The 22,376-nt window shown below is 42.0% G+C and overlaps 1 protein-coding gene across 1 annotated transcript in view; it reads right to left on the bottom strand.

Moving 5' to 3' along the window:
* The window catches only part of LOC142149482 (transmembrane channel-like protein 2-A), a 50,485-nt gene extending 28,661 nt beyond the window's left edge, over nt 1–21,824 (bottom strand). Inside the window, exons 1-4 of the mRNA XM_075204869.1 lie at nt 21,821–21,824; nt 15,835–15,888; nt 11,714–12,095; nt 2,764–2,907 (exon numbers count right to left, since the gene is read on the bottom strand). Coding sequence (XP_075060970.1) covers nt 2,764–2,907; nt 11,714–12,095; nt 15,835–15,888; nt 21,821–21,824 — 584 coding nt within the window. The remainder of the gene's footprint in view (nt 1–2,763; nt 2,908–11,713; nt 12,096–15,834; nt 15,889–21,820) is intronic.
* Between the last annotated feature and the right edge of the window lie 552 nt (nt 21,825–22,376).

Below are 22,376 nucleotides of genomic sequence, written 5' to 3'. Positions count from 1 at the left end.
CAAACTGCTCACTATTCTTGCTACGTGGGGATATTTTCTAATATTGCTATGTAGCAGGAGGGTCTCATTTACTTTCAGTGTAGTGGGTAGATGAAACCCTCCATTTCCCTCATATGTTCTGCTTATTTTAAGATTATATTCCAATATATAGTACACCTATGTATCAAAATGTATATCTATTGTTTGCAATTTATTTGTAAAACTAAATATTGTACAGAACTACACAAAATCTAGTGCTCTAAAAATATTGGGTAATACCAGGGCCGGATTAACCCGAGGTCTAACTGGGCTACAGCCAAGGGGCCTTTTTTTAAAATTTCTGCTCAGCTGTAGCGAGCCACCGGCCGCGCTACAGCCTGTACTGCGGCCGGCGACTCCCAGTCCCACTGAATGAACGTGAAGTCACGGGACTCATGTCAAATGACAGGTTGTAGTCCGTCTGCGGTGCTCATTATTCTCCCTACTGAGGAGATTTCGTGAGAGTGAGGCAGTCTCACTCTCGCTAGATCTTCTCAGTAAGGAGATTGCTGAGTGCCGCGGAAGGACAGTACACGCAACAGGGAGTGAGTGACTGAATGAAGAACACCAGTTGAAGATGGGTGTGAGTGGGGAGGCACAGTAGCACTGTTGGGGGAGACTATAACAGGGGTGGGAGAGCATTACAGCAGGGTGATGCCTGGCATTGTTGGGGGAGATCATGGCTGGAGAGGGAGGGGTGGAAGAGTATTGCAGCAGGGTGTTGGCTAGCACTGTTGGGGGAAATACTGATTTGGTATATTAAAAGGAACACCGCTCAAAATACTTATGCCCAATCTGATATTATTGGGGAGACCCCAATAATATTGGTTTAGGCATAAGTCGCTTGACAAATGGAGGCCTCACAGTACCCCTAGCCCAGGGACCTACAGTGTCGTAATCCGGCCCTGGGTAATACTGATAAGGGCCTAGAGTGGGTTGGAGACCCTCATTTAGAGGTCAAATGCAGCATCATGCTAGTATAGATACATTACAAAAGGAAATCAGTATGTGAACTCAAGCCAGGGATACACAAACCAAGTAAACAACAATGGGCCACAAATACAATCCAGTCAGAGTGAGGATAAGCCTATCAGCCATACTTTCAGCATAGGCCTACAAACAGTCATCATTGGGGCAAGACCATCAGATATGCGTTAACATCCTAGATACACTCTGTCTCCATGAAAGTAATAAAAATGAACTGGTGAGGATTGCTTATTCAGGTTTGTGTTTGTGTGTATAGCTTAGAGAAGTTTTAACAAATTTATTCTTCATTCCGTAGTGGGAGGATCTATTTATTACTGGAGTTGACAAGCAAATGGAAATATAGTTACCAGTCACCAGTTTATAATTGACCAACATTGTCTTTAATATATAATATATTTCCAGTAGGTTCTTTATACTATCGCTTGTGAATATGTGCAATGACATTTATATCCACCATTTTATCCATGCAATTTTTTTATGGTTGCCTTTAGGCGACAAATTCAATTAATGCATGCTGTACTGGAAATTGCGGCTACCATAATAGCGTCCATTTTTTTTCTTTTCCTTCTGCTTCCTGTTCTTTTTCTCTTTCCTGTCAGATCTGTGCTTAGACTGTCCCGTTGTAATCCTTTTCTGGTTTACTGCCTCTTTCCTCTCTTTTTCTTATGATGTTTTTCACTTTTCATTCCTTTTTACTTTTTTACTGTATCTTTTTTACTTCCTGCATCATCCCTAAACAGACTTTCCCCTTTCTCCTCTTTCTCTTTTGGTATTTCTTTAATTTCCAGTCACTAGCATTTACCCTGACAACACAATCCCATTGGTCAGCTGTGGCTTAACGTCATTCTTTACCTTTAGCATTGTCTGTCAATATTTGTCACACCCTTTTTTTGACAGCATCAACGCGGTTACCAATCATAACACTGCCCACTGTCCACTACTGTTCCAGCATGCATTTAAAGGACCCTCCCTCTGGAACAGGTAATTTAATTATAAAGGTAAGTATATTCATTACGGGCCTGAGTCATTAAGGAGAGCAAAGCATAAAAAATGAGTAACGTTGCACCTGGGCAAAACTATGTTGCATTGGAGGGGGAGGTAAATTTAATATTCAAGAACAGATTTATAGTTGGGGAAGGGCATGTCCTAGATGAACTTTAACTTTCAATGTAAATATAAAGCTATCAAGCATTTGTCTGTTAGAGGAAGAAAACTGCCAGTATTTAACTTATGTACAAAATAATAAACTAATTTACACCCCTTGCATTGTAACATGGTTTGTCCTGGAGAACATTTGCTCCTTCTTTTGCCTTACTTTCCTTAATGACTCAGGCCCTACATGTTTGTAAGGTATATGCAAGTCTGTTTCTCTGACCATTTTCACAGATGTCTGTCAGGTAGCCAACAATGTGCAAATAAAATCTGTCTAGCTTTTCTAATACATGATCTAGTCATGATACAATCTCTCTCAATGAAATAACTACATACTAAGCACATTTAAGTGGAAAAAAACAAGACTAGTAGGGCTAGATTTACTAAGCTGCGGGTTTGAAAAAGTGGGGATGTTGCCTATAGCAACCAATCAGATTCTAGCTTTCATTTATTTAGTACCTTCTACAAAATGACAGCTAGAATCTGATTGGTTGCTATAGGCAACATCCCCACTTTTTCAAACCCGCAGCTTAGTAAATCTAGCCCGTAGTCTCTTAAGAATAAATTATGGCTAGTTTAAACATTTCACTGTTATCAGGATCATACTTTATCAAAGTTAGTTTCTTTGTCATGCGCCATGGTTTACTTCTGATAGTGGAAATAATTTTTTTCTTTTCTTCAACTTGTTTCATTAGCCTCTCTCGTTCACCCTCTGACAAACTCTCCTCATCTGAACTTGAAGAGGATGAACTGAAGAAAAGAAGAAACAAAACAGAAACAGAAATTGAGCTCAACTATTATTTCTATTTGATTCCCAAAAGGTCTCATGCTGACCAAACAGGTTTTGTAGCTCATTCCACTCATCATCACTAGAATTCCCACAATCAATATTCACACTTATGAAGTCATCAGCCCATCAGGCTGCATTGTGTGGAGTCAGAACTATAGAGGGTCCTTCAATTATTGGTCACCATTACTATAGGGTGGATTTCTATGTTCCTGTTTAATATAATGAATTTGGCTTCTCCAATAAAATGTATTAATATGTGCTCATTATAGACTTCAATGCGTAATTTGGATTTTCACTGAAAGGTTTTCTCCACCCAAATTTCTTCTACTTTGGGTGAGCATGTGAAGTTCAATATAACCTACTTTGTTGCTTTGCAATGCTCTTCAGCATTTCAGCTTTGTGTGCCTCTTTCTCCTCTAGACTCATTGACCAGACCTTAGGAAGAAGTTGTGTTGCTTTGTACATTAAAAGTCCCACTTAAGTCACATGTGACAGAATGCCCCTTTGTTATCCAACTGCATTCTCAAAATATAGGCTATTCTATCCTATGCAATTCAGCCTCGCGATCTTGCTATGTTGTGCATTGGTATATAGCAACTCAACTGCTCTATAAGCTCTGGAAAACGGGACTGCAAGTAATATGGGCACACAGCACTAAAATGAAGAGATCAATGCTTGGACAGCATAATAAATGGATTATATTTGACATTATGTGCTCACAATAATTTCTGAACATTGGGAGACAATTATTAACTGTGACCTTTGTAATGGTGAATTCTCCTGCTGCTGCTGTCTGCAGTATTTTGAATCTCAGTGCGTTTGAAACTTATTTATCAGTAGCAGTTGGATAGAAGGCTGATGTAGTCAACCTCTCAACTGCTGATAGACATCAGAGGTTTACTATAAAAAGTTTGAGAGCTCAGAAGTTCTACACTTGTAAATAGGCCCTTCTAACAATTGTTACTATGCTAGCTGCACACTTTGTAATTCAGTAGTTCATCCTGATTGATGAATAGGTGGACCTTTAGCTAATTTCACCACATACATGGAGGGTGAAATTATAGAGATCCAGCCCCTCTTGTTGCACCTTCATAGTTGGCCATGGATTAAAGGACTTTTAGAACAATAATCTGGCTTGCCAATTTGGCCATGACCTATATCTGTGTGATCTGCTTTAGACGTGTGTGACCAGCGTTACATATGACTAAATCCTGTAAAGCTTACAACAGGGGTGGCTCTAAAGCTATGGAAGAGAAGAGAGCTCAATTTGTAATGCATTCCACTCCCATTCCTCTCCTGACCAATTATACCCGTAACCAATTTCCAGGGAAATGGGTGTAATTTGCTTCTTTTTTCTGCATTGCCCAGTGCCTATCTGTAACAGACACACCACAGAGAGATGTCAATGAATTTGAACTTATGTTGTACATTATGCAATTCATCAAGAATGACATGTGTTATATATTTACTGAAAGATTCCACTTTTATATATTCACTGAAAGAGCTATAAGAAATCTTTATTTTTTACAGTGTGATTTATGTTATTATATTGTATTTACTGTGAGAATACATTACAGACATATTAACTTACAAATTCAAAACATATATCATACATGACATAAGGGACAGAGCACTATTGTTTTCTACTTTCTATAATATGGATTAAGAAAAGTACCGGAGGAAAAAAATGTTAATGAAGAAAAGAGGAGAAGGAAAAAGTGAAAAAAAGGAGAGCTGAGTGGAGGGTGTAGACAGGCCCGGCGCTCCCATTAGGCAAGGTTAGGCACTTGCCTAGGGCGCCGGGCTCTGGAGGGCGCCTGGACTGTGCGGCGACCGCTGACCATACCTGACACGGCCGCCGCACAGCATTCAGATGCACGGGGGAGGGCGGAAGAGGCTATTGCTCACCACCGCCGCCTCTCTGCTCCGTCTCCTCCCCTCCACTCACTAGTGTCAGTGAGTGGAGGGGAGGAGACGGAGCAGAGAGGTGGCGGTGGTGAGGTAAGGAAAGACGGGGTGAGGGGGGAGGAGGGAGGATGGTGCCGATTGTTGCGGGGGGCTGGGGCGCCGATTTTGTAAAAATGCCAAGGGCGCCATGGAGGCTAGCACCGGCCCTGGGTGTAGAAGACAAATCTGAGAAGAAAATAATTACATGGGGAAGAAATGAGAAAGCTGTAAAGAGGAAAAATAGCTAATGGGAATAAAGAGAGAACTGGAGGGAAACTGGCAGAAATTGCTGAGGGGAGAAAATAGAATGAGTAAGAAAAGAGAGTTCAGGGGAGGAAAGAACTAAGAGAAAAAATAGAGTTGAGGGTGCTAAGAGAGACAGCAAGGCGCCCGCGGGAGGCTGGTCCTCTCACGGGGGGGATGGGTAAGAAATGGACTGCTTCCATGGGGGCCCGGAGGTGGTTGTACCCCATAGAGTTTGTGCTAAATCTATCTTTGTGGTTGTTGTAATGCTATTTATAATTACTCTTGCTGTTCTTTATTCTTATTTTTATATTTTTTTATTTTTATTTTGGGTGTTCCGCGGGTGGGAATGTGTTCCAACTACCCCCCCACATGTTAAACAATTTGTCACACTCTTACCCATGTGGCAAATACTCTGACCCAGTTCCTCGGGTCAATCCATCCCACCATTTTCCTCGTTCCCTTCTCCCCCTCCCTTTTAATCCCCCCCTTCTTCTTCCCAGTCACTCCAGAACTAAATTTCCAGAGCAATACTTACTCTCGTTCTGTATATCGTATCACCATGACCCTTTAGAATATGGTTAAGTTCTATACCTTAAACACTAAAGGTCTTAACTCCCCTAACAAACGCCGCCTAGCGCTCACCACATTTCATAAACAAAAAGCAGACGTTGTGGCTCTCCAAGAAACCCATTTCTCCTCCCATGCCCCACCGCAGCTGAGGGACTCGAGATATCCATTAGGTTACTTTGCAAATGGCCCTTTTAAAAGAAATGGAGTAGCTGTTCTCTTTAGCGCCCGTGTACACTTCCAACTCCATTTAAAACTAGAAGATAAGTCGGGGAGGTACATCATCCTGACAGGCCTCCTAGAGGACAAGCCAATAACTATAGTTTCATTATATGTGCCAAACTCCCGTCAAATTCCCTTCCTGAAGGCCTTGTGTGAGGAAGTACAAAAAGTCCGAAAGGGCCACTTGGTGTTATTGGGAGACTTTAATCTGACTTTGGACCCGAAGGTCGATAAGTCCAGGCCTCAGAGGTCATCCGGTCCTGACCCTACCCTTGGCCCCTCCACTGCCTTCCGTAAGCTATTAGCGGAATATGACCTTTACGATATTTGGCGGGCGCAGTGCCCGGGTGCTCGTGAATATACCTTTCACTCAATGGCCCACAACACCTATTCTAGAATAGACATGATTTTGTCGGATAAGTGGACACTTCAGCATACTGACTCCATCAATATCCTCCCTATTACGTGGTCTGATCATGCCCCGATGGAATGGTCCTGGAGTCTGTGTATTGCCAGAGCTCCTCCAAGACCTTGGCGTATGCCGGCCTACCTACTCACTTCACTGGAGGCTAGGACTGCTCTCTCGGAGGCATTGTCACAATACATTCAATTAAACAACCCAGCTGACACTTCCCTTTCGACACATTGGTGTGCCCTGAAGGCAGTCGTTAGAGGTGCTGCTATTCAAATTGGGGCCCGCCTAAAGAGGCAATACCTTCTACGCCAACGAACACTCGAGTCTGACCTAGCGAGATTAGAGCTCCAAAACCAAACACGTCCATCTAAAACCTTACAAAGAGAAATTAATGAGTTGAGGAAACAGCTAAATAATATTTTCATATCTCGCATGAAATCCTCCTTACTCAAGCTGAGGCAAAAATTCTACACAATGGGTAATAGGGCCAGTCGTCTCCTAGCCTGAAAATTAAGAGGCAAGCAAGCTAGGAATCGTATTAAAGTATTGCACGGCCCTAGAGGTAACAAGATATATAACCCAGCGGCTATAGCTAACCAGTTCGCCAAATTTTACTCTAAACTTTATAATCTCCAGGATGATGACAATGTTTTTAAACCATCTGAGGCGTCCATTTCCGCATTCCTCCAACACCTAGACCTTCCCTTGTTAGATGCCGATAGCTTACAATTGCTTAATCTCCCATGGACCCAGGGAGAGGTTGAGAGAATCATTAAATCCCTCCCAAAAGATAAGGCTCCTGGCCCGGATGGTTTCATTAATGCATTCTATAGTGCCTTCGGGACCGAAGTTTCCCCTCTCCTCACTAACCTGTATAATAGCGTTTCAGAGGGTGGGGGCTTCCCAACAGAGATGTTGGAAGCACAGATTATTACTATACCTAAACCGGGTAAGGACCACTCAGACTGTAAGAACTATAGACCAATAGCATTGCTTAATACAGACCTGAAAATTTATGCTAGATTGCTTGCTGACCGTCTGAATCCCCTCTTACCACAACTGATACATCCGGACCAGGTAGGCTTTGTAGTAGGCCGTCAGGCCTCGGATAACACCCGACGCATATTAAATGTCGTGGACCTTCTCTCTGGGTCCTCGGAGGAAGCTATTCTGCTCTCTTTAGACGCAGAAAAGGCCTTTGACAGACTTCACTGGAAGTACATGAAGGAGGTTTTGCGTAAGTTTGGTATACAGGGAAGAGTTCTTCACTCCATATTAGCCCTTTATCAAGACCCCTCCGCTAAAATCTTCAGTAACGGTTTCCTATCATCCTCATTTCCCATCACTAATGGCACGAGGCAGGGGTGCCCCCTTTCCCCGTTAATGTACGTCTTGGCTATAGAACCCCTGGCCCATACAATCCGGCAGGCGGATAACTTCCCAGGTATTAACATCCATCCACATAGACAGAAGGTATGCCTATTTGCTGATGATGTTTTTCTGTTTGTAACCAGCCCGGAGACCTCGTTGATAATTTTGAAGCATATCATAGACCGGTTTAGCGAAGCATCATTCTATAAATTGAACATTACAAAATCTGAAGCCCTTCCTATCAATATACCACAATCTTCCCTTTCAAGCTTACAAAAGAAATTTCCTTTTGTGTGGGTTAAAGATTCCTTATCATATTTAGGTATTTATATTCCGGCAAATTTATCTGCGGTGTTTGAAGTGAATTTTTCCCCGATTTATCTTCACCTCTCCACACTGGCTAAGAACTGGATTGACTTTGAGGTCTCCTGGCTGGGGCGCATAGCGGCTTTTAAGATGATGCTGCTACCAAAACTTATGTATATTTTCCGTACCATACCCTATATTATGCCAAAACGAATGATGGATAGGTTTCACACTCTGATGATGTCATACGTCTGGAGGCAGAAACGCCCCCTCCTTACATATAAACGTATGTCTTTACCAAAGTCAAGAGGCGGCCTATTGCTTCCCAGCTTAACACTTTACCAGGATGCCTGTGTTCTGAGTTGCCTCCGTGACTGGTCGCTACCCCTTGCAGCTAAGCCGTGGGTTGATATCGAGAGATCTTTATACGTAGGATTCCCCCTGCTGGATCTTCTTTGGGTTCCTAGGCCGGACCGCCCACCAGGTGCCCGTAAATTACTCTCTATCTCGGATGCCTTACGGGTATGGGATAGATTTATTGGGTTGCACAAGGACGTTGTACTCCCCTCTCGCAATCTTTCCCTCCAAGCACTGTCCAAACTCATGCCGGATATCAATATTACTGTATGGAAAAATAGAGGGATAGTCTCACTGGCGGATATGTTTGCGCAGACCCTTTTCCTCCCCTTCGACGTGCTTAGGGACAAATACAATCTGCCTCAGTCTGAGATGTTTAAATATATGAGAATTAGACATTGGGTGGGGGCGTCTTCCAGGACCCCCCAAGCCTTGTCCACATTTCCAGCTCAGGTCCTAGATAGATTAACAAAGGCAGGCAGTAGGGGAGGAATAACATTCTGGTACCGCTATTCCCAGTCCCTGGTCCCAGCCTCCAAGACTCCGACTCAGGCACGCTGGGAAGCAGATATTGGAATGACTCTCTCCCTCCAGCAGTGGGAAAAGATCTACATTTCCTCACACCGCATGTCTAGATGCATCAATCACACCGAAATGCATGTTAAGCTCCTCAATCGGCTCTACCTCACCCCGGATCGCCTTCATAAGATATGGCCAAGTCAGTCTAAACTCTGCTGGCGTCAATGTGGTCAGATAGCAGATGTTTATCATGTCTTTTGGACATGCCCGGTGATCCAGACGTTCTGGGGCGAGTTATCCGCTTTGATTTCGGAGGTCTTGCGAGTTTCTGTCCCTCTTGACCCGAAGGTAGCCCTCCTACATATATATCAGCCTGTGGTCCCTAGCTATAAGCGCTATGTATTAGGACACATACTAATAGCCGCTAGAGCAGCAATAGCTCAGAACTGGAAGTCCCCTGCTCCCCCCAGCATCACTAAGGTCGTGTCTAAGATCCAGTATAGTTTTGAAATGGAAACTACGGATGTGCCCTATACGTCATCAGCCTCCAATCCAATTTTCAAATGGTTTAGCTGGCACGAATATGTTACAGAGGGCTCTGGTAGAGCACGAGTAGCTTCAAATACTTCACCCCCTTCCTCCCCAGCAGCCCTCATAGAGGAACCCCAGCCTAAAGAATAGGCTCTGCCTGTGGGTTATCTGCGCTACCTAGGTATTAATATCTCCCCATCTGGTGTACCATGAGAAAGACCAATGTGTATATGTTATTTCTGTTTCTCAAAGTAACGTGCATGCTATAAGATTGCTGTTTCAATTGAGTGACCCCCCCCCCCTTTTGTTTGTTTCCCCAACTGTGCTTGTTACCCTTTCTTTTTTCTGTACCCCATTTAACTTTGAAAAACTCAATAAAAATCTATTGAAGTAAAAAAAAAAAGAGAGACAGCAAGGGGCATAAAAGAGATATATTCTTGTGACAATACTATGTGTATAGTAGGGAACACAATAGCTCACGACTAAAGATGCTCAAAAATTTGTTCGCCTTTGTGTTGGGTGTTTGGTCATGTTCAAATTTTTCAGTTCATATTTCACTATTCAATCTTGTGAAGCTGTTCACTTTTATTAAATTTAGCTCACTTTTTTTAAGTTAATATAAATTTTGAGAAATTCCATCCATTTTTCACATTTTTGCTCTGATTTGACAAACAGGTTCTAGAAACAGTTTCCAGCCAGTTTGCGCATATCTGCTAATAACTTTATACTTTAGAGGGAAGGGATGTGGACAAGTAGTAGTAGTAATGCAGAGTGTGTAAGTAAGCCTCCAATTTTTCCTTTTAACTCTTTGAATTCCACTTAAAACAACATTTTTAGATTTAGATTTGCCTATAGTTATCTTGTAAGTTTGTCCTGAAATGTACACTTTGAAAAAAATGAAAATTTACATCTGTTTACCAAATATAAGTTGTACTTAGGGCAAGTGGTTATAACAGTCTTTCGCAGTAACTACTTTTGTATTTTTTTTTATGTTCTGCATTGTAAATTCCTGGGGATCTTGTTTGCATTTTTTTATGTTCACATCCAATTATATGCACTATTGGCTGATATAGTATCTACAGTCTGGCACCTTTGACTGCCTTTTTCTGTCATTGGCATACAGTCTAAATCAGGGTTGTCAAACCCGCGGGCCGCATGCGGCCCAGCCCACCTGCAAATGTGGCCCAGTGGTTGTGACAAGGGGGCAGCGCTGTTAATGAAAAAAATATCCTGCAAAAAAAAAAAAAAGAAAATACTTACCTTGCGGTCACGTCAGCTGGCGCTCCGGCTCCCTCCCTGGTCTCCTCCTCCGTGCGGTGCTCGCAGTGAATGTCGGGGGTGACGTCATCACACCCGACATCCATTGCGTAGCGCAGCACAGAGGAGTTACCCGTGCGAACTATCAGCAGCAGTGAAAGATTATCCAGTATCTTATTGTTTTTACTCTGAATTTGGACTTTCTGCACCATGCAATTATGAACTAGCTGTGTTCTCTGTATGTATCTAATATAAATATTAAGAGATGATTGTATTTTTAATATTTTAAACCATTTTAAATGTGCAGTGCTGAGTAGGGTGAAATTATCACCCACTGTTACCCTCATCGGAGGCTGCTCCATGAGCCATTTTTCCCACCACCCTATCTTTAAATCTCTGTAGATTTCTATTAGTCCTCCTGATGCTACCTATATCGGTGACCATTTCAAACTGGTCAATAAAAAAAATGATTCATGTGTGCAGAAAGAGAGGGAAAAAACGTTTTTGGCATTTAATTCCCCGAACCCCACTAAGGGGCAGATGCAGGTAAGTTAAATTGCAGCTGATAATGGGACTACTGCTTTAATCATGATTCTGCAACAGGTTTCCTAACTCTTACTAACTTCATTTCCAAGTAAGTTTAATATGTTAACTATGTTTTCTATGTTTTTTTGGATGATCAGCTATCATTAGTGTTAGTGTATTTTATGTGCGGCCCAAACCAACTCGTTGTCTTCCAATGTGGCCCAGGGAAGCTAAAAGGTTGGACACCCCTGGTCTAAATAATTCCATTGGACAAATTCAGTGATGCTAATAAGTGTTTAGACCAAATCCATACATTTGTACAAATGATCACTGTACAGAATTTTTAAAATACAACCACATTTAATAGTTGACCCAACAGAAACATAGGTGTTTCCCTTACCTGGTGTTTTGGAGGTATTTTTGTGTTATAAATGTATACACATAAACTTACCAAAGACATGACGTACACATATAACATATTCAGTGAGAAATCATTTTCATACCTGCTGCTTTTTCTTTTGTTTTTCTGGTCCTTCTTTTTATTAACACTGTTTTTCCCTTTTATTTTACCTGCATTTTTTTCATTGTTTCTATCCTCTTTTATTGTTGTCTTTGTGTTATTTTTGTTAATGTCCTTTTGGACCTTTCTTTTACTCTTGTTTGTTTGTTCACTCTCAGACTCAGACTCTGTTTCAGTCTCCTGCTTATTTCGCACTTTTCTTCTTGTGGATTTTCTTACTATTCGTTTTCTTTTTGGCAAATCGAGGTCTTCATCATCATCGTCATCATCATCATCATCTTCACTTTCACTATAGTCATGATTTTTAGATCTTTGCTTTATATATCGTAATTGCCGTTTGTTTGATAATTGCTCTGTTCTAGAATCTATTCAGAAAAAAAGCAAAGTTTAAAGACCTATGATTTTATTCTCACTCTTTACAGCATATGGTAATATACTTAACAGATATGGGAAGGCTGGTATTTTTTTACAGAATAGGTGGCAATGCTGCACTTGCATTCCTTTGTTCCAATCATGTTATATGAAGAACTAAACAGAGGTTTTAACAGTTGAGAGACCACACCTGTAATAGTTAGTGACAATTGTCCATCATCTGTTTGGTGAAATGTCAGTGAGTATGAACCTTCTGTTGTTATAGAGAGATTAGTGTCTGTTTAAGACTCTGTTCACCATGTAGTGATTCGAGAGCATTGCAAAAGAGCACCGATCTGAGTAAAGTTTGAATAAATGAACCCTCACCAATCAACATAATCTCCTATGTTGTGACAGAGATATTCATTTAGATTTATACTCTTATTGTACAGTTCTTCTTGTGTTCTGCAGATTTCAATTACTTCTTTTTCCATAACTTCCCAGATACTGACAACATTTGGATGGCTACAGTACAGCACAAGTCCACATTTATTGAAGTTGTGTCAAACTATAATTTTTGAGTAAATTTTATCAGTCTCGAGTTGTCTGTATCAAATAGCTTGGACACCGACCGTTTCCCAGCTAATAGGTGAGATGGTAAGCTATATGCAATCTTTACTGAGGCTGTTACTCTCCAAAAACTTCTTCACAACAATGACATTTGGCCTATCAGAAAGACTTTTTGTACCCACTAAGGTCAGGTATTCAGCTATACAAGCCAAAGAGTTCATTAGAAGAATGTCAACTTAAAGGGTTACTGAATGGGGACTCAACAATAAATTTATCATGAAGTAATAGTTTATATATTAAACTATTTTTATTTATTCATTCAATTTGTTGCCAAGATTGCAGCAAGGTAAGTATAAAAATAAAATTGTTATAATTTTATATCTAGGGATATTGTTTTTAGTTGCATGTTGTGTATTATAAATTTGAAATAGGTTCCACTTTTATGTATCTCACTTACAAAGTGCATTTGTAAGTACAAGGAAGGTATAAGGTATGTAGTATACAGATTCTACAGGCCCGGTGGTATGGTAGAGAGGCGAAGGTCCCCCCAGTAGTGTTGGAATACAGGGTTAAAATTGCATAAACTCGTGGGTTTATTCTCTTTGCTTGTGGCATAAGGTTTTACCACAGCAGCAGATAAGTAGCGGTAGTGTAGAGAAGTAATAGCACGATACCATCAACAATGTTATTCTACATGTCACAAAATAAAAAACATGCTATGAATCTTGGTTCAACAATATGCAAACATAAATCTGCACAACACATAGGTCACTGAATAAATATATCCCACATTATATTTAGGCACTGTACTTTAGTGAAATGGATTTCACTGGATCTATACTTTAGGAGACAACTGGTTGCTACAAGTTAATTAGACCAATACACTAAATGCTGCGGCAGCAGATAATTTAGACCAATCAATCACACTACTTTTAGTGCAATTATACTTATCAGACAAATATCAGTAGAGATGCAAGAAGGATTAATCCATCTTGTTCAGATTAGATGCTTTCTAGTTCACTTTATGATATACAGAACCCAAGTGGGTAAATTATAATCCACAGGTTTAGGCGAAGTTTCAGCTGAAACATGAAGCTTATTTACTTGTACAAGGTGAAATTAGTAATTAACTTGATGCATGTTTGACTTTCATGTAGCACACAAATATCAACTTTAAATTTCAGTGTACAAATAAGCTATCAAGTATTTGTGTGAAAAAACAGTCAGTATTTAACTTATGTGCAAAACAGAAAACTAATTTTCACCTCTTGCATTGTAACATGGTTTTGTCCAGGAGACTTAAATAAGAAACTTCTTAATTTAAGTTCCTTAATGAATCAGGCCCAATCAGGGGCGGATTGGCCATAGACCTTACAGGGAAGTTTGGATGCGGCGAGGGAGTGTTCAGTGGGCAGCAACAGGCAGCCAATTGCTAGGCTCCCATGGTGCTGTTCGGTGACTTCCCTTCCTGTCTGCCTGATGTGAGAAGAGACACTGCTCAGAGCAACTGAAGGTAAGTGAGGGGGGCTTAGAATACTATACTATACTAAGGGGGGTCCTATACTATACTAAGGGGGACTACCTATACTATGCTATACTAAGGGGGGCTGCCTATACTATACTAAGAGGTGGCTGCCTATACTATACTAAGGGGGGCTGCCTATACTATACTAAGGTGGGTTACCTATACTATACTAAGGGGGGCTACCTATACTATACTATACTATACTATACTAAGGGGGGCAATCTATACTATACTATACTAAGAGGGGCTACCTATACTATACTATTGAGGGGCTACCTATACTATACTATACTAAGAGGGGGCTGCCTATAGTATACTATACATTTGCCCTGCATGACTTTAGAGATGACTCACTGTGTGTTAAGTCATCACATCTAGGTGTTCCTAAATGTTACTACAACCAAATTCCTGTAGTTCTAAATCCCGCCTACTTTTGTGTTGGCCCCTCCTACAGTTATTTTGGTCCCGCCGACATGAGGCCACTTCAATAATTTTTTCCAGGGCCACTTTAAGTTCCCAATCCGCCCCTGGGCCCAATGTGATTTAAAGTGGCAATGTTTGGTTAAGTGTTTCAACACTTAACCTGCGGGGTATGACGTTGGAGCTTTAAATTAAGAGGTAAAGAAGTCGCACTGACATTAAAATCTCTTGACGGACACCTCAGTAGTCGGACTCATTTGTGGTCAGCATCCTGCGCCAATCGGACAGCTGCAACTTCGGTATACAGGTAAGTCTGCTTTTCTTTACATCGTTTTTTACAGATTCATCTTTTATTTGGAGGACTCCTCGGTGTCGTTATGGTGGTAATCGTAAAAACGATTACCACCGCTATAAAGCACAAGACAATTGTATTCCTTCTCTCAATAGAGATTGTTGTGGAAGCCAACCTGATTGACACAATATTAACTATTTATGGTTAATATTGTATCAATTAAGCAATACAATAGTCTTAGATTATGTGTGTCCAATTCTGTTCTATTTCGAATTCAGTTGGAAGGGGTCAAAGGTTGACATGGTGTGAACAGATGTATTCTTAGTGGCAGAAGGACAAATTTATTTAGGTAATTTATTTACCTTTAGGTTTAAAGGACAATGAAAAAGTTTAAACTAGATAAGGTAAAGTGAGATTTATGTTGTCACCACTTATAACAATGTTGATGTATGTTGTTTCTTTATCTCAAGGTAGCAAATGTTTACTAGAATCTTCTTTACCATATTAGGATTCTGTAAGTAACAGTAAAGATCATTACAATGTAACAGATGTTGTTAAAATGTATAAAAGCTTGTACTTGTGTGGACAAGAAGACATTTCTCACTGCTGGAGAGGTGTCCACGTCTGATGTGAATGCAATAAAGACTTCATATTTATTTCAGAAGGCTTTGAAAATGCTTTTTGCCTTACCAAGATCAATGATGTCACTGTGATCAGCAGTTTATTCTCCTGGACCGGAAGGAAGATGAATATAAAAACAGATGTGTGCAGATGGATTTACATTGTGCTCACAAAGATGCAATTACTTTAATTTTATACTTTGTGCCCGGTATTTTGATGCCAAATGAAAGTAAAGTTGGGCTCAATTACCTTTAAAAATGTGTACGTTTACATGTATGCAGAATAATACAAACTTTTCCACCACTCTCTCATATATCTTACTTACCGTCATCACTATCTGTTTCTGAGCTGTCTACTTTTCCATCAACATCAATGCCAACTGTAAAGAAGCAAATATATAAAATTAACATCTATTCATTTAAAGTAAAATATACTTATTTGATTTACTAAGATTTCTTCTGATTTTAAATGATATATTCACTAACACACAAATTAACACAAAGGGCCTCATTTCAAAGCTCATAACGGCCAGGACGCAGATGCGCTTAGTTTTACAACAGTCCAAAGATGCATAGGAGCGAAAGTTTGCCCCAGCAAAGTTTCGAGTTGGTGAAAGTCTCCAAAACAAACATCATCAATAGGTTTTTAACACCATTGTTAGCAGAATTTGAACTTGTGACATTATCCATGTCTCTAAAAATTCCAGTTTTGGAAAAATATATTTCATTGTCAGGAAGCCTTGTAAAGGGGAACATACACAGGGTCCTAAATCTCTTTAAAAAAGCCACTGGTGTTTCACTTATCTGTAGATCTCTGATGGGTATGAATAAATCATCAACTTTGTCCTCATTGATGATCCCCTTGAACTTTCATACCTGATTAGTATTGGGTAATTTACATCTCAGTGACAGATGTTATAATTGATGAGGTTGAAAAAAGACACCAGTCCATCAAGTTCAACCTATTTTGGATCTCCATCGATCCTGTACTTATATTTGAAATTGATACAAAGTAAACAAACGCCAATCTGTTTCAATTGTGAAAATCCCCCCAGCCCCAATATTTTTACCCTATATCCACTACTATCCTTCATTTTAATTAACAATTGTATCCCTGGATACACTTTTCCGCTAAAAATTTGTCTAACCCCTTCTTAAACATATCTATTGAATCTGCCATCAAAACCTTCCCTGGCAACAGGGCCGGACTGGGACTAAAAATCAGCCCTGGCATTTAAAGCACACAGGCCCACCTCTGTTGATTAGCAGGAAAAAGAATGTGTGCCGCAGTGCAGTGGCGGTGCCGCCAAAGGCGTAGCTACATTATGTTGGGGGCATGGTCAAAATGGTGCATTGATACATACATTATAATAAAACATTACATTTATCAGACCCTCCCCATCCACATTACGCCGCCCCCCCAGATACATTATGACACCCCCAGCCCACTGTACTTATCTATGCTTCTGATGCTGCTGACATTCCTGTAGAGTGAGCAGGGAAGCTCTTAGTCTCATGAGAGTAATAAATCTCGTGAGACTTAGAGCTCTTTGGCTTGCTCTGCAGGCTGTGTCCTGTCCGGGATGGAGCACAGATCCTGTTGCTGACCAACTGGATTAAGGCTCGGGGGCCCGGGCACTTAAGTCAGGGGGGCTCCTATGATGTAATTTGGCTATTAGACAGTTTTTTGACAAATACAAAGGCAATACTGTGTGCACTACTGTTAGGTGCACGCAGTTCTGCCTTAACCAGCAGTACAGTGTGAAGCACTGTCCTTGTAGTCAGACCAAATCCTGATAAAGTGGGACAGTCACCCACCAAATACAGAACAGTTGGCAGACTGTCCTGTCCTCTACTACCTGTCTTGTCATGGTCACCACTTGTGGCTGCTGGTGTCTTTAGATCAGTTGCTGCTTGTCTGGATCCTGGAATGTTGGATGCCCTATTTGGAGAAAAAAATGAGCAGATGAAATGTAGCCCTGGTGTTAAATCAATATAGCATCCATGTTTTAAAATTAGGCCTCACTGCAGCCACAACATTAAAATACTAGTATTCACATTTGATAAATACATCTATTTCCCTCCAACTAGCCCTGACAATAAATAGTATTCCCATTTAATAAATAAAACTATATCCCTCTCTCCAAAGCACCCCAGCATTAAATTAAAAATTCAATCACCCCATCTGAAATTGATAGGCCCCACTATTAAATTGCCCCCACCATCACCCCACAAATAGAATAGCACCCAATAATTCGCCCCCACCTGCAATTCCCTATTAGATTAACAGCCTACCTCCCACATTATATTAAGAGCTACCCATACACACATTATGGTCATACGCCGGCCCAAACATACATACTATAGTTATACTGTTACACACATACACACTATAATCATACCCTGTCACACACAAACATACTATAGTTATACTGTTACACACATACACACTATAATCATAAAGGTCATTCTTTGGATATTTTTTTTTGGGGTTATTTTTTTGGTTATTTGTATTCATTGTCGATCAGAGCTTGATTTATATATTTTTTAACTTTGTCAATCCCATTTTTATTGGCGCCTGTCAGCAAATTCTGTGTTATTTTTTGTTACACTATAATCATACCCTGTCATACAAATAGATACCCTGTCACACAAATAGATACCCTGTCACACAAATAAATAGATTCCCTGTCACACAAATAAATAGATCCCCTGTCACACAAATAAATAGATCCCCTGTCACACAAACTACCCCCCCACCCCTTACCTTGTTCGCTCCGCAGTCTTTCCTAACACATGGGACGGCACCTATCACATGGTGCACGTCCCATGTGACACATCTCCAGAGCCATTCATAGGAGCAGAGGGGAGGAGGAGAGGACGCGTGGCCACCAGGAAGTAAGTGTAGTGCCGACCCCACCGCTCAGTGCACAGACTGTCATGCCGAATTCTGCCTTGACAGTCTGTGTGCTGAGCGATGGGGCCGGCCAGCTAGCAACCGGCCCATCTGGCCATCGGCCCTTCTGGCATTTGCCAGAAGTGCCAGAAGGCCAGTCCGGCCCTGCATGGCAATGAATTCCATATATTGACTGCTCTTACTGTAAAGAACCCCTTCATTTGCTGGTTGTGAAATTTCCTCTCCTCTAAACTTAGGGGGTGACAACATTTCCTGTGTATAGTCCTTGGGGTAAAAATTTCCTATGACAGTTCTCTGTATTAACCCTTGATGTATTTGTACATAGTAATCATAACTCCTCTTAAATGCCTCTGTTCTAAAGTAAACATGCCTAAACTGGCTAACCTTTCCTCATATCTTAATGATTCTATACCCTTTATCAATTTTGCCGCCCTTCTCTGAACCTTTTTTAGTTCTAAATTATCTTTTTTATAGCATGGTGCCCATTAACATTATTTCAAATTTGATATTTTACTAGATGAGTTCCAGTGCAAACCTTTAAATTGTAAATGAGATACCAGTTCCTGACAATGCTTTGCCTTATCATTCTAAACCTTCTGCTTAGGGTTTCAGCTCTTTTGCTTTTGGTTCTTTCTGTAAATTCAGGATGAGCCACTGTTGCAGTTCTTGGCAGCACAACTCTCAGTGTATCCTGTGGTCACATTAGCTCCATGTCCAAAGTGTCAGCTACCAGCTTGACTCTGCTTCCAGAGTGCCCAGTTAGTATCTAAGGTGTTTATGGATCATCTCCATAATGCCCCATGTGCATACATACTGTCCTGCTCCAGAGGAACAACCCAGTCTGTGCCACCCCATTACCTGTTTGCAGGCTGTCATGTAATGACTGTGACTTTGACTCCTACACCTGTGTCCAGCTTTGAACCTGGCTTTGTGTTCTGTGGTCAATTTAGTCCTGCATCTGTTAGCAGTCGCGGCGGCCGCAGGCACCGCCGCAACTCTCACCTAGTTCCTGCAGGCATCCCGGTCGTCGCTATGGCAACCAGGACGTCACTTCCTGCCTTTACCCGACCGATGCCAGGGCAACGGTCGGACGCTAATTACAGGGGCGCTGCGTCCCGGCAGCTGGGAACAGCCGGGCGCATGCGTGGAAGCGCCCACAAGCCTGTGGGCTGATTAATATGGCAGGATTGAGCCTGTCCATGTGATTTCAGAGCTAGGCTCTGATTGGCCACTACTGGTATTTAAGGCAGTGAGGTCTGCAGCCTCACTGCCGGTTATAGCGTTCTGTCCTCAGTCCTGCTGCCTGCTTGTGCTATCCGTTTTGGTTCCTGCTACCTTGGATTTGACTACCGGTGTTCTGACCCCTGCTTGTTATTGGACCTGTGTCCCTTCTCTTCTGACCTTGACCTTTTGCCTGGAATTCGGATTTTGCTTCTCTGCCTGTGAGTTTGACCCTTCGCTTGCCCTTGGATATTGCATCTGTGCCTGTGACCTTTTGACCTAGGATTCTTCTTATACTACAGTCCACCAATCACTCCACTTCTGGAAACTCCTTTAAGTCAGTATACGTTACTCGACCCTCGGTCGGCCCGCAGCCCAGTCTGTCCGCACCACTAGGGGCTCCAGCGAACACCTGGCCTTCAGAGTAGTTCCCGAGTTTCACTGTACTGACTTGGGAGTTCCTAACATTATAACCGGCCAAGGAAGATTGGTATCATACGGCCATGGACGGAGAGGAGTCGAATCTGTCCCCAGCCCAGATTCTGGCCAACCAGATACAGGCGGTTTCCCAAGTGGTGCAGACTTTATCCCAGCGCCTGGCAGTCCAAGAAGGGGCTTCCAGAGACCGGCAGCTCCAGCAAGTTCCCGCTGGTGACACACCGGAGCCTAAGATGAATTTGCCTGACCGATTCTCTGGAAGCAGGCCAGCCTTCCGTAATTTCAAAGAGAGCTGCAAGTTGTACTTTCGTCTGAAACCACGTTCCTCTGGTTCCGAACAACAGAGGGTAGGGATCATCATCTCTTTACTCCAGGGCGACCCTCAGTCTTGGGCCTTCTCCTTGCCTTCCACAAGTCCAGCCTTACAGTCAGTGGATGCTTTTTTCCAAGCTCTGGGGCTATTGTATGATGACCCGGATAGGGTAGCCTCAGCTGAGTCTCATCTCCGTACGCTGAGGCAAGGACGTCGCTCAGCGGAAGAGTATTGTGCGGAATTTCGACGTTGGTCCACTGATAGCGCCTGGAACGATCCAGCATTGCGAAGTCAATTTCGCTTAGGACTCACTGAGCAGATAAAGGATTCTTTGGTCCAGTATCCGATATCCGACACGTTGGAGAATTTGATGCAACTCGTTATAAAAATTGATCGTCGGATCAGAGAGAGGAAGGCTGAATGGGAGTCCTCAGCTCCTATGGACGTTTTCGCTAAACTTGATAACACTTTGCCCGATTCCTCTGAACCCATGCAGTTGGGCGCTTATCGTTTGCCTCCGGTGGAACGCTCCATAAGACGCTCACTAGGCTTGTGTATGTATTGTGGTCAACCAGGTCACTTAGTTCGTTCATGTCCCAGCAAGCCGGGAAACTCCAAAGCCTAAGTGCAGGTGAAGAGGTGCGCTTGGGTCTTCAGATTACCTCTTCAGACAATTCTTTATTAGTCCCTGGACGTCTAACTTTCCGTGAGAGATCCATGGACCTGAAAGCTTTTCTTGACAGTGGTGCAGCTGGTAATTTTCTGGATATACATTTGGCTCAGACACTTGATATTCCACATATCAGGTTAGGATCAAGCATCACCACATGTGGTTTGGATGGTAACCCCTTGCCTGGGGGAAGGATTCTCGCCAGGACTCCAATGGTTCGGTTGTCTGTAGAAGTCCTCCATACGGAGGAGCTCTCCTTCTATCTTATCTCTTGTCCCTCTGCTCCTTTGATATTGGGGTATCCCTGGCTTCGCAGTCATAACCCCCTTATTGATTGGAAAACAGGGGAGATTGTCCGTTGGAGTCCCGGGTGCTCTACGTCCTGCTTGACCCTGCCTCTTAGAGTTATACAGCCTAGTCCAGAATTGTTGCCGGTACCCTACCAGGACTTCAGTGATGTCTTTTGCAAGAAGAAAGCTGATTCACTTCCACCACACCGGGAATACGACTGCGCAATTGAATTGGTACCCGGTTCTAAGTTGCCCAAAGGGCGTTTATATTCACTATCCCTTCCTGAAACACAGGCCATGGAATTATATGTAAAAGAATACCTGGAAAAAGGGTTCATCCGCCCTTCTAAGTCTCCAGTAGGCGCAGGTTGTTTTTTCGTTTCTAAAAAAGATGGCAGCCTGAGGCCTTGCATCGATTTCCGTGGACTAAATAGCATCACGATTAAGAACATGTATCCTTTACCCATGATCTTTGTTCTGTTCAATCAATTAAAAACAGCTACTGTATTCTCTAAGATTGACCTCCGAGGGGCCTACAATCTTATCCGAATCAAGAAAGGGGATGAGTGGAAGATTGCCTTTAATAGCCACTCGGGACATTACGAATATCTCGTAATGCCATTCAGTTTGTGCAACGCTCCGGCAGTCTTTCAGGACCTGATTAACGATGTATTACGTGAGTTCTTGGGAAAAACAGTTGTTGTTTATCTGGATGACATCTTAATCTATTCCGAATCCTTATCTCAGCATCATCAGCACGTTCACCAGGTTTTATTGAGATTACGAGAACATCATCTGTACGCAAAATGGGAGAAATGCAAATTTGAGGTGTCCACAGTGGCATTCCTGGGTTATATCATCTCCTCATCAGGATTCGCTATGGATCCCGCCAAGGTGCAGGCAATTCAAGATTGGGTACTACCTACTAACTTGAAGGCGATCCAAAGATTCCTTGGCTTCGCCAATTATTACCGAAGGTTTATTTGCTCATTCTCCTCGTTAGTGGCTCTTATCACTGC

Source organism: Mixophyes fleayi, chromosome 1, assembly GCF_038048845.1.
Source record: "Mixophyes fleayi isolate aMixFle1 chromosome 1, aMixFle1.hap1, whole genome shotgun sequence".
Taxonomy (NCBI): domain Eukaryota; kingdom Metazoa; phylum Chordata; class Amphibia; order Anura; family Limnodynastidae; genus Mixophyes; species Mixophyes fleayi.
Note: the sequence above shows the minus strand (reverse complement) of the source record. Positions and strands in the feature narration are given on the sequence as shown.